Source organism: Gambusia affinis, linkage group LG18, assembly GCF_019740435.1.
Source record: "Gambusia affinis linkage group LG18, SWU_Gaff_1.0, whole genome shotgun sequence".
In the NCBI taxonomy this organism is placed as follows: Eukaryota; Metazoa; Chordata; class Actinopteri; order Cyprinodontiformes; family Poeciliidae; genus Gambusia; species Gambusia affinis.
The window spans coordinates 19566667-19578703 of record NC_057885.1 but is presented as its reverse complement, the minus strand read 5'-3'; the positions used below and the strand labels follow the sequence as shown (position 1 = coordinate 19578703).

General features: G+C 39.5%; 5 protein-coding genes across 6 annotated transcripts; 1 reads left to right on the top strand and 4 right to left on the bottom strand.

The window, feature by feature from the left end:
* Positions 1-9: 9 nt before the first annotated feature.
* pop7 (POP7 homolog, ribonuclease P/MRP subunit) lies at positions 10-1998 on the bottom strand. Of its 2 annotated transcripts, none has more exons than XM_044097211.1 (2): positions 1898-1998; positions 10-1036 (listed from the first exon to the last, which is right to left on the bottom strand). In XM_044097211.1, the coding sequence occupies exon 2, from the start codon at positions 997-999 to the stop codon at positions 544-546; it is 456 nt and encodes a 151-aa protein (XP_043953146.1). In that variant the 5' UTR covers positions 1000-1036; positions 1898-1998; the 3' UTR covers positions 10-543. The 2 variants fall into 2 exon arrangements, with proteins under 2 accessions (XP_043953146.1, XP_043953147.1); XM_044097212.1 differs by lacking the exon at positions 1898-1998 and adding an exon at positions 1614-1788.
* On the top strand, positions 1947-3228 carry ufsp1 (UFM1-specific peptidase 1 (non-functional)). Its single transcript, XM_044097208.1, has one exon. The coding sequence runs from the start codon at positions 2092-2094 to the stop codon at positions 2815-2817; it is 726 nt and encodes a 241-aa protein (XP_043953143.1). The 5' UTR covers positions 1947-2091; the 3' UTR covers positions 2818-3228.
* A 173-nt stretch (positions 3229-3401) lies between these two features.
* On the bottom strand, positions 3402-5548 carry LOC122820694 (endonuclease domain-containing 1 protein-like). The gene is made up of 2 exons (XM_044098262.1): positions 4252-5548; positions 3402-3983 (listed from the first exon to the last, which is right to left on the bottom strand). Exons 1-2 carry the CDS (start codon positions 4573-4575, stop codon positions 3402-3404), a joined length of 906 nt encoding a protein of 301 aa, XP_043954197.1. The 5' UTR covers positions 4576-5548.
* A 591-nt stretch (positions 5549-6139) lies between these two features.
* On the bottom strand, positions 6140-7913 carry LOC122820317 (endonuclease domain-containing 1 protein-like). The gene is made up of 2 exons (XM_044097648.1): positions 7485-7913; positions 6140-7349 (listed from the first exon to the last, which is right to left on the bottom strand). The coding sequence occupies exons 1-2, from the start codon at positions 7779-7781 to the stop codon at positions 6759-6761; spliced, it is 888 nt and encodes a 295-aa protein (XP_043953583.1). The 5' UTR covers positions 7782-7913; the 3' UTR covers positions 6140-6758.
* An 827-nt stretch (positions 7914-8740) lies between these two features.
* On the bottom strand, positions 8741-10148 carry si:dkey-85k7.11 (endonuclease domain-containing 1 protein). Its single transcript, XM_044098261.1, has 2 exons — positions 9867-10148; positions 8741-9367 (listed from the first exon to the last, which is right to left on the bottom strand). Exons 1-2 carry the CDS (start codon positions 10146-10148, stop codon positions 8741-8743), a joined length of 909 nt encoding a protein of 302 aa, XP_043954196.1.
* Positions 10149-12037: the final 1889 nt, after the last annotated feature.

The window sequence follows — 12037 nt, the reverse complement described above, 5'->3', positions numbered from 1 at the left end:
AGATTTGAAGAAGTTTCAAGCAACTTTTATTTTATTAAACCAGATACAGAATCTTAAGTGGATCAGTTTTGATCACGGAAACAACAGAAATCTGTTTTAAAGGAGAAGCAACAAATAAATTCAGTTCAAGTTCCGCTGACCCTTCACTGAACTCTGTAATGTAAACAATGATCATTTTGCCAATTTGATTCATTGATGTTTAGCTGCTGAAAGACTCACTGGAGCTGAACACTGACATCTAGTGGACATTAACAGTAACAGCACTCACTTTAACGTTTGAAAGATTTTTTTTTTTTTCTATGAATTTTTAAAGACATGCAAACCAGTGGACAATGAAATACATCAGTAGTTGTACATGTTTACCTGTGTTTCCTCTGCTCCTCATCAGTCAAATATAATACATTAAACAAGTAGAAAACAGGAGGATTTCAATATGATTCACTTGTAAACACACACATGCTCTCCTGCTCTTAAAATTATGAGTCCAAATGAAAAAATGTCCAACAAGACCACAAGAGAAATACAACAGGTAGTACCTTCAGGTCACTGGGGATCAGGATAGAAAACTTTGATATGAATGGCCGAGTTATTGCGTGTACGTGTCATGGGCTCCCCCGCCTCGTCGGGATCTTCGGGCTCCAGGTCGTCGATGAGCTCCACTGTGGAGGTGTTGGCCGCCAGCTGCAGAGCACCCTGACTGCTGGCCTGCAGCTGCAGAGCGATGTTGATGGCTCTGTTGATGGCGAGGCCCAACCCGTGGACACAGATCTCCCTGTGGCCGCCACCGTCCAGCAGCTTCTGACAGCGCGCCAGCTGAGCCCGGAAGTCAGTCTTCATGTTAACGTAGACGTCGTTCCGCCTCTTGGGAAGTTTCCGGGGGAGACGCTTCCTCAGGGTGTACTCCACTGGATCCATCTCTACGGCTTGGGAGCTGGACTCCATGTGGGACGGGTTACTCTGGGGGACAGAGGACATCCCGGGGTTGCGTGGTTCAGTCATGTTTCTGAATGACCAGTGAAGATCCAGAAGAAGAAGGCTAATGGAAAGAACGTGAGGCAAACTGATTAAAACATAAACCAATTATCAAAACAAATTAGTTCAAAACAAATTAGATTAAAAAAAAAGTTCTTTGAAACATGGGTGTCATTTAAAATAGATTGATCTTTCCCTAACTATTGATAACAAAAAAGTGAATACTGAATATAAAATACAAAACTTTAAATGATCCAATTTTCCTCTAGATCAGGATGTTAAACACAAAAAAATAAATATTTTTTGTTTTCCCAATTTTTTATTACATGTCTAAACTATGAAAGGGGAACAGATGAGAGGAATAAACCCAGTTAAAGGCCAATTTGGAGATTAATTTGTTCCCAAGTTATGGAGGGGGAACAGATTATCTCAAGCAGCTGAAAGATTTGGTTCCCCCAACGTAACTTTGGCAAATAAAAAGCAAATGTTCCCAAATCTACAGAATCTGTTACCCTTAATGTGAAGTATAAACACAGTTAAAGACTTGCTGGTAAACTAATTTGTTCCCGTGTTATGGAGGTTGAACAGATTATTTCAAACAGCTAGAATAATTTGACCGGATAGAAATAGTGCGTACTCACTTCACCCGTATACATAGGATAAGCGAAGCACCAAAAGCGTGCTACGTTTTGCTTGTTTTTCACCTATCAGATAGTTGCATGTTCAATTAATGGAGCTCTTATATGATCTCGTTAACTGTATAATTTCTGTTAAGAAAGAAACCAGCGCCCAACTGAAAATACAAAATGTCTCTATCGAGATGAAGTAACGGCTCACATTAAATTAAACCACATTGACTCACTACCTAAGCGTTGTATTTTCGAGTTTCATATAGATAAATTTTCAATAGTAAGAGCATAATTACCTTCAGAGAACAGATTCAAGCTAAAACGCTGCTTTACGTGGCCGCCATCATATTTTTCCTGTACACAACAGGAAGTGTTCCATCCTAACCCGGAAGTAAAACTGTTTGGACCGGTGAGTGTTTTTTTGTTTGTTTTTGTTTTCTTCTTATATTTCGACTACATTTTTTTTATATTGGACTCAGAGACAATATAAATGGCGTCGGACGAAAATATAGATTGGGGTGCCTGTGAAAAGGAGAAGATTTGTCAGAAGATAGAGACTTTATTAAAGAATGTACACACTGAGCTCCCTGATCCACTGACGGACCCTGCGAAATGCTCCCTGGTTAAAGGAGACTATCTGTACTTCCATTATGGCTGTGATGGACAGGATGACAGAGGCTGGGGCTGTGGATACCGAACCATTCAAACCATGGCTTCGTGGATTTACCTGAACAGGTCCCCAGTTCAAAACCAGAACAGAATTGCTCCAAGCCTACCACAGATCCAGCAAGCCTTGGTGACAATGGGAGACAAGCCAGGCTCCTTCTCCGGCTCCAGGGAGTGGATAGGGACATTTGAAGCCTCCCTGGTTCTGGACTACTTCTGTGATGTTCCCTGTAAGGTGGTGCATGTTAGAGGTGGAGGAGCAGAGCTGGAGCAGGTTGCAGTAGAGGAGCTCCATCAACACTTTGAAAAGCACGGTTCTCCTGTCATGATGGGAGGAGACAGGGACAATTCCTCTAAGGGTATATTAGGAGTTTGTACTGGGGACAAAGGGAGCTATTTGCTTGTTGTTGATCCTCACTACTATGGGAGACAACTGGAGAAGACAGAGCTGCAGAAGAGAGGATGGGTGGCTTGGAAACGAGTCTCCTCTCTGGATCAGTCCTCTTTTTATAATCTATGTTTGCCTCAGACTGCTACGAAGGGAATCTGAGATCTCAAGTGCAAATGCATTGCTACCAATAAACTGATATTGTTCCAATAGGCAGAATGTTATAACATGAGTGCCATCTAGTGGTTGAAGTGTGAAAGTATCTGATAAGTCTGTGTCAATAAGTTTATGTCACACACCCTCTACAGGCAGTTATTTAAGAAGTTAATTTTCTTCTTCAAAATCAAAACTGTTTGCATCATGTGAATTCATTTACATTATACATTATAATTATAGGCCAAATAATAATCTCCAACATTTTGGGTAGACATTGGATCTTTATTAGAATTTAAATAAATATTGTTGAATTAAAAATATGACAATTCTTTGTTTTTATGCTTTTCTCAAATATAAAGACTTGTCTTTGACCACTTTTAAGTATTTCCGTCATTTATTTGATCAAAGAATTAGGATAAACCGAATATATATATATTACTAAGAAAAACAATGGGGCAAAACATCAAATAAAATTTTCTCTAATGGGATAGTTTCTCAAACCATTAAATTCCAGTATGTCAATCTCTGACTTATTCTTAAAATGAACTTTTAAATTAATACACTTAAAATTTACTATTACATCAATTTCCTTAGTTATCTGGCACACAGTCATTATAGAATATCTGGAAGTTCTTGTCCACATCCATCCTCCCTTTAAGGAACTTCTCCAGGTTCTTCAGGGGAACCTCCACCATCTGGTTGTTGACTCGGTCGTTCAGCCCGTATGCCCCAAACACGGGGAACTTGTAGCGCACGAAGTACGGCGCATTCTGGTCGAACTCTGTGCAGCAGTAAGCCGACCACATGTACTCCGGCACGGCCACCCGGTCCATGTTGTTGCGGCGGATTGTGTGTCCAGAGGTGGTTACCCCGGTGATAACGTAGGCCTTTCCTCTGCAGTAGTTATTGAGTCGTTTGCGGATGATGTCCTGGTGTTCGGCCCATGGGCCCAGGTTGAACTCCCTTATCTGAGGAACCACGTTTGTCAAGCTGTAAGTGGAGGCTTTGTCCAGAGGGTCTGCTTGGTGCTCGTCGGGGTTTAGTTGTCCGCGTTCGTACTGAACAACGTCGGCGTAATCTTCGAGGACAGCCTGGGTGTCCTCAAAGTTCATGTGCATACTTGTAGACTGGGGGAAAGGCTCCATGTTGCTGCTACTCTTCTCTGATGCCAACTGTTGATCCAAGAAAAATGAAACCACGAAGTCAGAAAGATAGATTTGTATAAATGGCATTAGTGACACTATCTCTTTGAGACTTATCCTGTACTCAGCAAGGTAAGTTATCTCAAGCTGGCCTAAGTAATAGTTCTTCATGACCATTAAGTGTCTACAAAATCCAAACGATACCCTGCTAAAGGATCTACATAGACATTTAAACTAAAAACTATCCCAAATTTAAGTACTAAAACATAATTTTGTTGTAGAATGAACTGAAACTCACCTGAGGCTCAAACATCCAGGGGAAGTCCACCTTCTTCTCCCCGTCTGACTTCTTGAACGTGTACGCAGAGAAGATGGGGATGTGTCTGCGGGGGTCATACACTGTAGCGTAGCGAGGTTTATCCTCGTACCTCTGGCAGATCTTCTTAAAGGCGTTGCTGAGATAACCTCTCGGTGGGGTTCCCATAAACAGGGAGTCCTTGCAGCGCTCTGCATGGTTGAAGTCACTTACTACTCCTGCTTGGACTCCCTGCAGCACCACCGAGGTTAGCACCATCACAGCAGCTGTCAGGGAAACAGCACGGTTTGCAGATGTCGTTCTCATCTCTGCAGCTTGTTTTTCTCTGCTCCTGTAGATCTTTATGATCCTCCTGGTGAAAGAGGCTGCAAGTCATCTACGTCTAAAAGGTACAGCCTCGGTTTCAGCTCTATCAAACTCAACATTTCCCTCCCTGGCTCATCTGCGCTTTCAACTGATCTCCCATTGTGAGGTTTTTCCATATATTCAAATTGCCACAAGTGTAGGTGTATAAAGGCAATGAATGTTATCAGATACCGAGAGCATTTTATCATGCCTGTTTTCCACATTGCTGACATGACATAGTAGCATACATAGAAGTGTAATAATAATGGCTTCAGTCCAGCATATGCATTTGAGTTGAATTTCACTAGAAACCTAAATGGAATTAAAGTGTAATCGATCTTCACGTGAGCAATGGAAGAAACATCCTCAGAGAAAATTAATACTGACAGACCGGTTTTAAAGAAGGAAAGCTAGTTGTAGGAATATAAAACTATTGTTCAAAATAGGTCTTTCTTGTTACATCACATGATTAGCAAGACTTCACCTAAATGGACAGACTTCTTCTTCCATTTTATGCTGGAATTGAACAGCCGTTTGACTAAGCTGGAAATTCTGACAATGCTTTTACAAATTATAGGTTTAATATACTTCTGACTTTACTGTTCAGCAGCTTGATGACTTTCACTCTCCAGTCTGTAATAACTCATTTTAAGACCGTCACTCAAATTCTATATAACACTCTTATCAAGAGGTTCAACCAAAATCAATAGATAAAAGAGCAACAACACAACTAAGTCATAATGTTGATCCAAGGATGCCTGTATTTAGAGTAGATGTCATTTTTTAAGGTTAATTTCCAACATTTCAGAGGCTTTATCTCATATCTATAATTGTAACCTTTTTGATAAGACCTTATTATGCAATATTTCTCGTCTTACAACATGACCTTTGTGACGTGTATAAGATTCATTAATCTGTATTGATGATGGAGCAATGTGATGGATAAATAAAAATGTATTTTATTTACATTTGTAAATAAAAAAAGCCATGTTTACAACCAGGTTTGATTTGGATTTAATTTTAAAGTAATGGTTGAAAAACTTTAATATTCATGAGAGATTTAAACAAAAGGTTTCTCAACTACTAGCTATATTCATTTAATTTTTGTTGGTTTATTGTTTATATGCCTCATTTTAGAGTTGTATATTGCTGAGTTCTATGCAGTGACTTTGACCAATATTGTCTGCAGTTGAAAACATTATTTCCTGATCCAATATTTCATTATTACCAGCATGAATGAGATGAGATCAATAAATCAGAACTCCTCGAGCTTTCACAACCAAACTGTTGACTTTTGGTCTTGAAACGTAGAAAACATTTATGGAACTAGCTTTTATCAAACTGTAATGGAAAAGTGTTTTTCCAATACAAGCTACCAACATCTACTCACACAAATCCACATCCAGTAGGGACAACTGACAGTGTTTTTTTAACTTTATGTTTGAAAAGAAAGCCTCCAAAGACAGTCTGATTGAACGGTTTATTACAATGTAACGTACCGATGCAGTTACAGAGCGGTTGTTAATTAGATAAAATCACGCTAAAAAAATCTGAGTTCTGAACATGACAAGAAAATAACCTTTGAAAACTGGTAGAGATTCAAAGAGGTGAACAAATGCCTTAGGAAGGTTTTTTTTTATAGGTCAGAGAGGTTTGATCTTCTTTTATGATGCATGCTTAAATATTTCTTTTTATTATCCTTCCCTGGTGGGTGTCATTTTGCTGATTAATGAGCTGTGGAAGTGCAAAAGTAGAAAAGATCTCATTCTTCAGGTTTATGCTCTGTTTTTATTAAGTGAGAATTGTAGGGAACTTTCTTTGTATGACTCGTGGTTCTGAATGGTTTGATTTATTCCATGAACATAACTCCTAACTTGTCTTGTCAGCCATTTTCTTCCTTGCTTTTTCTTGAGGAACTTTAATTAGAAAATGAAAGTTTTGCAACCACTTTCACATATTATGTCAAGAATTAATATGTGCGTAGAACAAACACATATATAAATATAGTTCATGATTAAATTGTGTTTATTTACTTATATTTTAGTCTGGGAAGCTGTCATAGTATACTAAGAGATTTGGATACAATGGAGCTTTATTTATTCTTCAAATTTACAATCCTGCTACTTCATTTCAAAATACTTTTCTTAATCACTTTTCATGGATGATTGGGGATTGCATTCTCCTTCAAAAATCTGAAAGTTCTGGTCCACAAATGTCTTTTTGAGAAACTCCTGGAGCTTTGGGACAGAGGTCTCTACTATCTCATTATTCTCGTCCTCATTGAGGGCGTAGTGAGCAAAAGACGGGAACTTGTATCGCTCCGTATAAGGCGTGTTGTGGTCATAGTCCACGCAGCAGTAAGCCGACCACAGGTATTTGGGGACTGCGATACGGTTCATGTTTTCCCTGCGGATCATGTTCCCTGACTTGGTGATCCCGGTCACGATGTAGGCTTTCCCACGGCAGTAGTTGTTAAGCCGTTTGCGGACGATGTGCTCCTGTTTTTTCCAGATCCTGTCATTGAAGTCGGGTACCACGGGGACGACGTTGGTGAGGGTGTAAGTAGAGGCCTTGTCGTCAGGTTCGTTCTGATGCTCGTCCGGGTTCAGGGTCCCTCGCTCGTACTGTATGGCGTTGGTGTAGTCGTCCAGAATCGCTTGGGCGTCTTCAAAGTTCATGTGCATGTAACCGCGTGGAAAGGGCTGCATCTCATCTGTGTCAAAAGAAGTGGACAACTGTGCAAAAACAAACAAAACAAAAAAGCAAAGAAGACAGTAAGCTTAAAATTAATACATGTCAAGTGGCATTTTTTAAACATTTTCAAAAAGCAAAATAGTGGCTTCTTGATTCAGTGTTTTAGTTTTCCTTACCTGTGGCTCATACATCCAGGGAACATCCACACACGTCTCCCCATCCGAGTGCTTAAAGGTGTAGGCGGAGTAGATGGGAATGTGATCCGCCGTGCTGTACAGAGTCACGTAGCGCGGCTTCTTGTTGTGAAACTGACAGATGTACTTGATGGAGGGGAGGTCCAGGCCTTTCGGTGGAGTTCTCTTGTAGAGGAATTCTCTGCACTCTGGAGACAGCTCTTTTTCTACTCGCCCTCTCACCGCTGAAGACGTGAGGCTGGCCATCAGGAAACCCATCTGTAGCCAAAACGCCATCATCCAAATGTGATCCGAAGTTTCTAATCCAAGTCCAAAAGCTGCTGAATGTTCAGTGTTTCAGTCAATAACTGGATGTGTCTCAGTGTGTCCTGTGGTGCTCAGCGGAAAAGCTACCGCAGGTTTCACACCAGGTGTGAAGCCTTCTGTGTAATCTGGAGACAGTATGCAAAGCAATGCTGTCCTTGCAGTGCTGCAGTTCCACCCACTAAAGTCAAGCATTCAACAGCCAGTGTTCATGTTTGTCTTCTACTGGTGGGGAAGGACGATAGAAAGACCTTCAGTCTATCTAGCGATGCAGTCAAGCTTTCTTTTAAAGACACAAGCTTAATCAAGCTTGATATTTCAAGCAATAGGCTGTAGTTATATGCAATCTGGTAATATTTAAAATAATAGGATTTTTTTTGAGAAAACATAGGTAGAAAATAATTGTCTAATTGATAAAGTCCTAGCCCACCATAACTCACCAAAGAATAAAAAAGTAGAACATAATCTTCCACTTCAGTGCACAGAAGTGTCCTAATGTCAGTTGTATGTTACATCAGCTATACGGGAATTAACAGTAATGTTGCATCTAAAGCATTGGGATCAGGCAGTAATCACGTCACAGAACCTGGTGAATTCTTTGTGAAAAGTGGAAAAACAATTGTTACTTTCAGTTTTATTAAACTGCAGGGAATGACAATAAAAGTTGGAGAATCTATCAACATTGATTTTATTGTTTATTCTTTTCCCTCTTGTTTGTTTTTGTGAAGAGTCATTGCATACAAAGCACAAGACATCCCACAGACAGTACTTTATGCAGACACATTCTAAATATATCCTCTGAGGTCAAGTTGGGAAAGAATTTAGCTTTTAAACAGTCTTCTCTTTCTAACCTCGATAAAAACATAATTTTAATCAAAGCAGGTTAGCCTTATATTTTAACACTGTTCTGGTTCAAGTGTATTTGAAACATTCTGTTATTCAGGGTGCAGCCTCTGCAGGTCTCTTCGCTTCTTTTCAATGCTGTTTTCTGACACACAGCCCTTGTAGAAAATAGTCATGTCTTTTTCAAAGTCTGTTTGGCTCTTCAGGAAAATCTCCAGTTTCTTTAATGGCACCTCCACCACATTGTTGCCCGTCTTTTCATTCAGGGCGTAGCCGCCATAACCAGGGAACATGAACCTCACCTCATAGGGTGAGTTACGGTCAAACTTTGGGCAGCAGTACCCCATCCATACGTGTTTTGGTATTGAAAGACGGTCCCTGTTGTCACGCTTGACGGTGCCTCCAGAAAAAGTTACTCCAGTCACGATGTAAGACTTTCCGTGGCAGAAGTTGTTTAGGCGGCGGCGGACGGTATCTAGGTAAGGACTCCAGGAGGTTTCCAGGAAATCAGTGGTCAGAGGAACGACGTTGGTGAGGGTGTAGGTAGAGGATTTGTCGTCTGGATCTGCTTGGTGCTGGTCAGGGTTCAGCGTGCCTCGTCTGTATTCTACAGCATCTGTGTAGTCCTCCAAAACAGTCTGGCTCTCCTCCATCAGAGGAGAAATGTCTTCAGTCAGAGGAAGCACCTTCATGCTGCTGCTCTCTGATTCAGACACCAGCTGCAGATTAGAGGGAGAAAACATATTCTCAAGAGAAGCATAATTTAAAAAATACAATTTTCTCAATTTTAATGCTACTATGCTACTGTTTCATAAACACACTATGTAACATAAACACCATACTTGTTGATTTGCAATCACAATCAGAGTCATTTCCCCAACTTTATAAAGCACTAATTTAGACAATTTTGTCTAGAATAATTTATTATCTCTTCTTTTCAAGAATTAGATTTAATTTTGATCACTTGGTTACTGACTTTGGTTTAATAGGTAATCATTTAGGTACAGGAATTGTGTAGGTCAAGATTACATGTGTCATCATAGCTACTACTTTATCCATTTGATCTTATGCAATAAAAACTTTGAATAATCTTTACAACAATTTCCACCAATAACAAAAACATGATCACTGTCATGGTGGGAGAAGTTATTATTTTATGACTTAAGAGATTTTTTCAAAACTTTTCAGATGAATCCCACATTGTTCTCCTTTCTCTACCTGAGGCTCGTACATCCACGGTGTGTCTGCCCTCCCCTTCCCATCAGACTTCTTAAAAATGTAAGCTGAATACAGTGGGAGACGCCGACTGCTGTCGTACAGGGTGGCGTAGCGCAGTTTGTCGGCGTACTTCTGGCAGATCTTCTTCAGGCTTGTCCCTCGGATCCCTGCTGGAGGCGTTTGCATGTAGAAAAAATGGCTGCAGTCTCTGAAGCTGTTGGACACGGCAGAGCTCACCATCAAAACAGAGCAGGACAGGATGTAGGCACAAAACAAACGCATCTTCCTCACACCGGTGTAGAAACTGAAGCAAACAGGGCTTGGAATGTCTTCCATTAATAAATTCCACCATGACCGACGCTCAGTTTAATGATTTTTCCTGCGTTTACTGCTGCTCTCAGTCTAGTGGAATGTAATGGAAGTTAGACGCAGACATAATATGCAAATCACTAGTTTTAGAGCTGCTTTATTGGCTAGTTAGAACTTATCTGGTCCAACAATAACAGTGCAGCCAAGCATCACTGAGCTCACTGTAAGGCAATAAAACTGTGCACTCATGGACATCCTTTATACAACTTTATATTTTAAATGTAACATTCAATGTAGAAGTAGTTTTTTGTGTTTTTTGTGATCGATTAACAGTTCAGTTCAACCAATTGCCATCAGAAATCTCATCTGAGCAGAAACTGTTAAACATTTGTAAGTATTGTATTTTTATCTTACTAGCTGTTTTATTGTTTTTTGACAGGGGTGTTTTAACTTATATTCAGGTCCTTCTGATTTTGTTATGTGCATCATGTTTTGTAGACAACACTTTGGTCTTGTGGGTGTTTAAAATGCTCTATGAATGAATCTGCTAAGCTTTGCTAAGAAGTTGTGCAAAAACACGAGCCGATCACACCTTTAGCATGGTCTGTTTAAAATCTAACCAGACGGTTCCCCTGCTGTGATACCTGAGCTCCATAATGTTCTCCCCCGTGGCTTTCCTCTGACAGGCAAACTGTGATCAAACGTCTCCTCTGCTGAAGATGTTGGCTCTGTTTACGTCCAGTCAGACAACAGAGGACTTTCTCTATCAGAGCAAGTCTTGCTCTTGCTCTGATAGAGAGCAAGAGCAAGACTTTCTCTTGCTCTCTATCAGGCTGAGGAAATGTTTACTGTGATAAGAAGTTCTGCAAAAGCCTGAGCTGATCAGCATAAACTAAAGCCTAACCAGACAGTTCCTGTGTTGTGATGCTTGAGCTCCATGATGTTTTCCCCATTTGGTTTCTTTTTACAGAGAAACTGATAACAGAGTTCCTATGTGTCCAACCAGATACTGAAAAACTTACTCTTTAAGCAAAACATATGGTGTGTATATTGTTGGCACATGAGAGGAACATCAAAAACAGAAATAATACCATATTAGGAGAATATTATAATTTCTCACTCCTCTTTGATTCTCACCAGAGGAACTTTAAGTGCAGCTATAAACACTTGTGACATCTTACAGTCGACTCATAACAAAGCTCAGAGCAAAGACAGACATGTCAGGGAAGCTACTGAATAAAACAAATTCTGCAAAAGAAATGTTTGTAATTCAATTTTTACAACTTATGTTGTGAACATTTATATATTTTAGCTATTGAAATATTAAATCTTTTTTGTTATTTGTTTCTCAAAAACTGCAAGTTGGCATTAAGCAAAAATTACATGTGGGTTTATTCTCACTGCCTGTAATATAAATCTTAAAATGAGTTTATTAACAAAAAGGCAGAAAAAACAGATCATGTAATAAAATTGACTAAACTAAGCAATTCAAAATTAATTAGGCCTGACTGGTGAAATGTGAATCATCACATTTTTCTTTGTGAAAGGAAACCAGACAGCTGAATTTTTTTCCTTCCAGCAACAATTTTTTGTATTTATTTTTTTGCATGTATGATCTTTTTTGTAACAAATTGTTCACATATTTTTGGCGTAAAGGCACCTTTCTTTTATCAAGGCAAATTCTTCTTTGGACGAACAATACGTTTTGATTTTCTGCTTTGCTATGTTAAAATATTGCATGTTGAATTTATTGACAACCAGCTAAGAAAAAAAACAAACAAACAAAAAACACTGCAACTTGATTTAGTATTATTTGAACAAAAAGTATGACCTTGAGGACTTGGTCTATGGCTCAAAACATT

Bases quoted from the DNA above. Each gene is read 5' to 3' on its own strand.
- pop7 (XM_044097211.1), bottom strand. From the start codon at position 999: ATGACTGAACCACGCAACCCCGGGATGTCCTCTGTCCCCCAGAGTAAC.
- ufsp1 (XM_044097208.1), top strand. From the start codon at position 2,092: ATGGCGTCGGACGAAAATATAGATTGGGGTGCCTGTGAAAAGGAGAAG.
- LOC122820694 (XM_044098262.1), bottom strand. From the start codon at position 4,575: ATGAGAACGACATCTGCAAACCGTGCTGTTTCCCTGACAGCTGCTGTG. The intron at 3,984-4,251 runs GTGAGTTTCAGT...TTGGATCAACAG, and splicing joins CCTGGATGTTTGAGCCTCAG to TTGGCATCAGAGAAGAGTAG.
- LOC122820317 (XM_044097648.1), bottom strand. From the start codon at position 7,781: ATGATGGCGTTTTGGCTACAGATGGGTTTCCTGATGGCCAGCCTCACG. The intron at 7,350-7,484 runs GTAAGGAAAACT...GTTTTTGCACAG, and splicing joins CCTGGATGTATGAGCCACAG to TTGTCCACTTCTTTTGACAC.
- si:dkey-85k7.11 (XM_044098261.1), bottom strand. From the start codon at position 10,148: ATGCGTTTGTTTTGTGCCTACATCCTGTCCTGCTCTGTTTTGATGGTG. The intron at 9,368-9,866 runs GTAGAGAAAGGA...TCTAATCTGCAG, and splicing joins CGTGGATGTACGAGCCTCAG to CTGGTGTCTGAATCAGAGAG.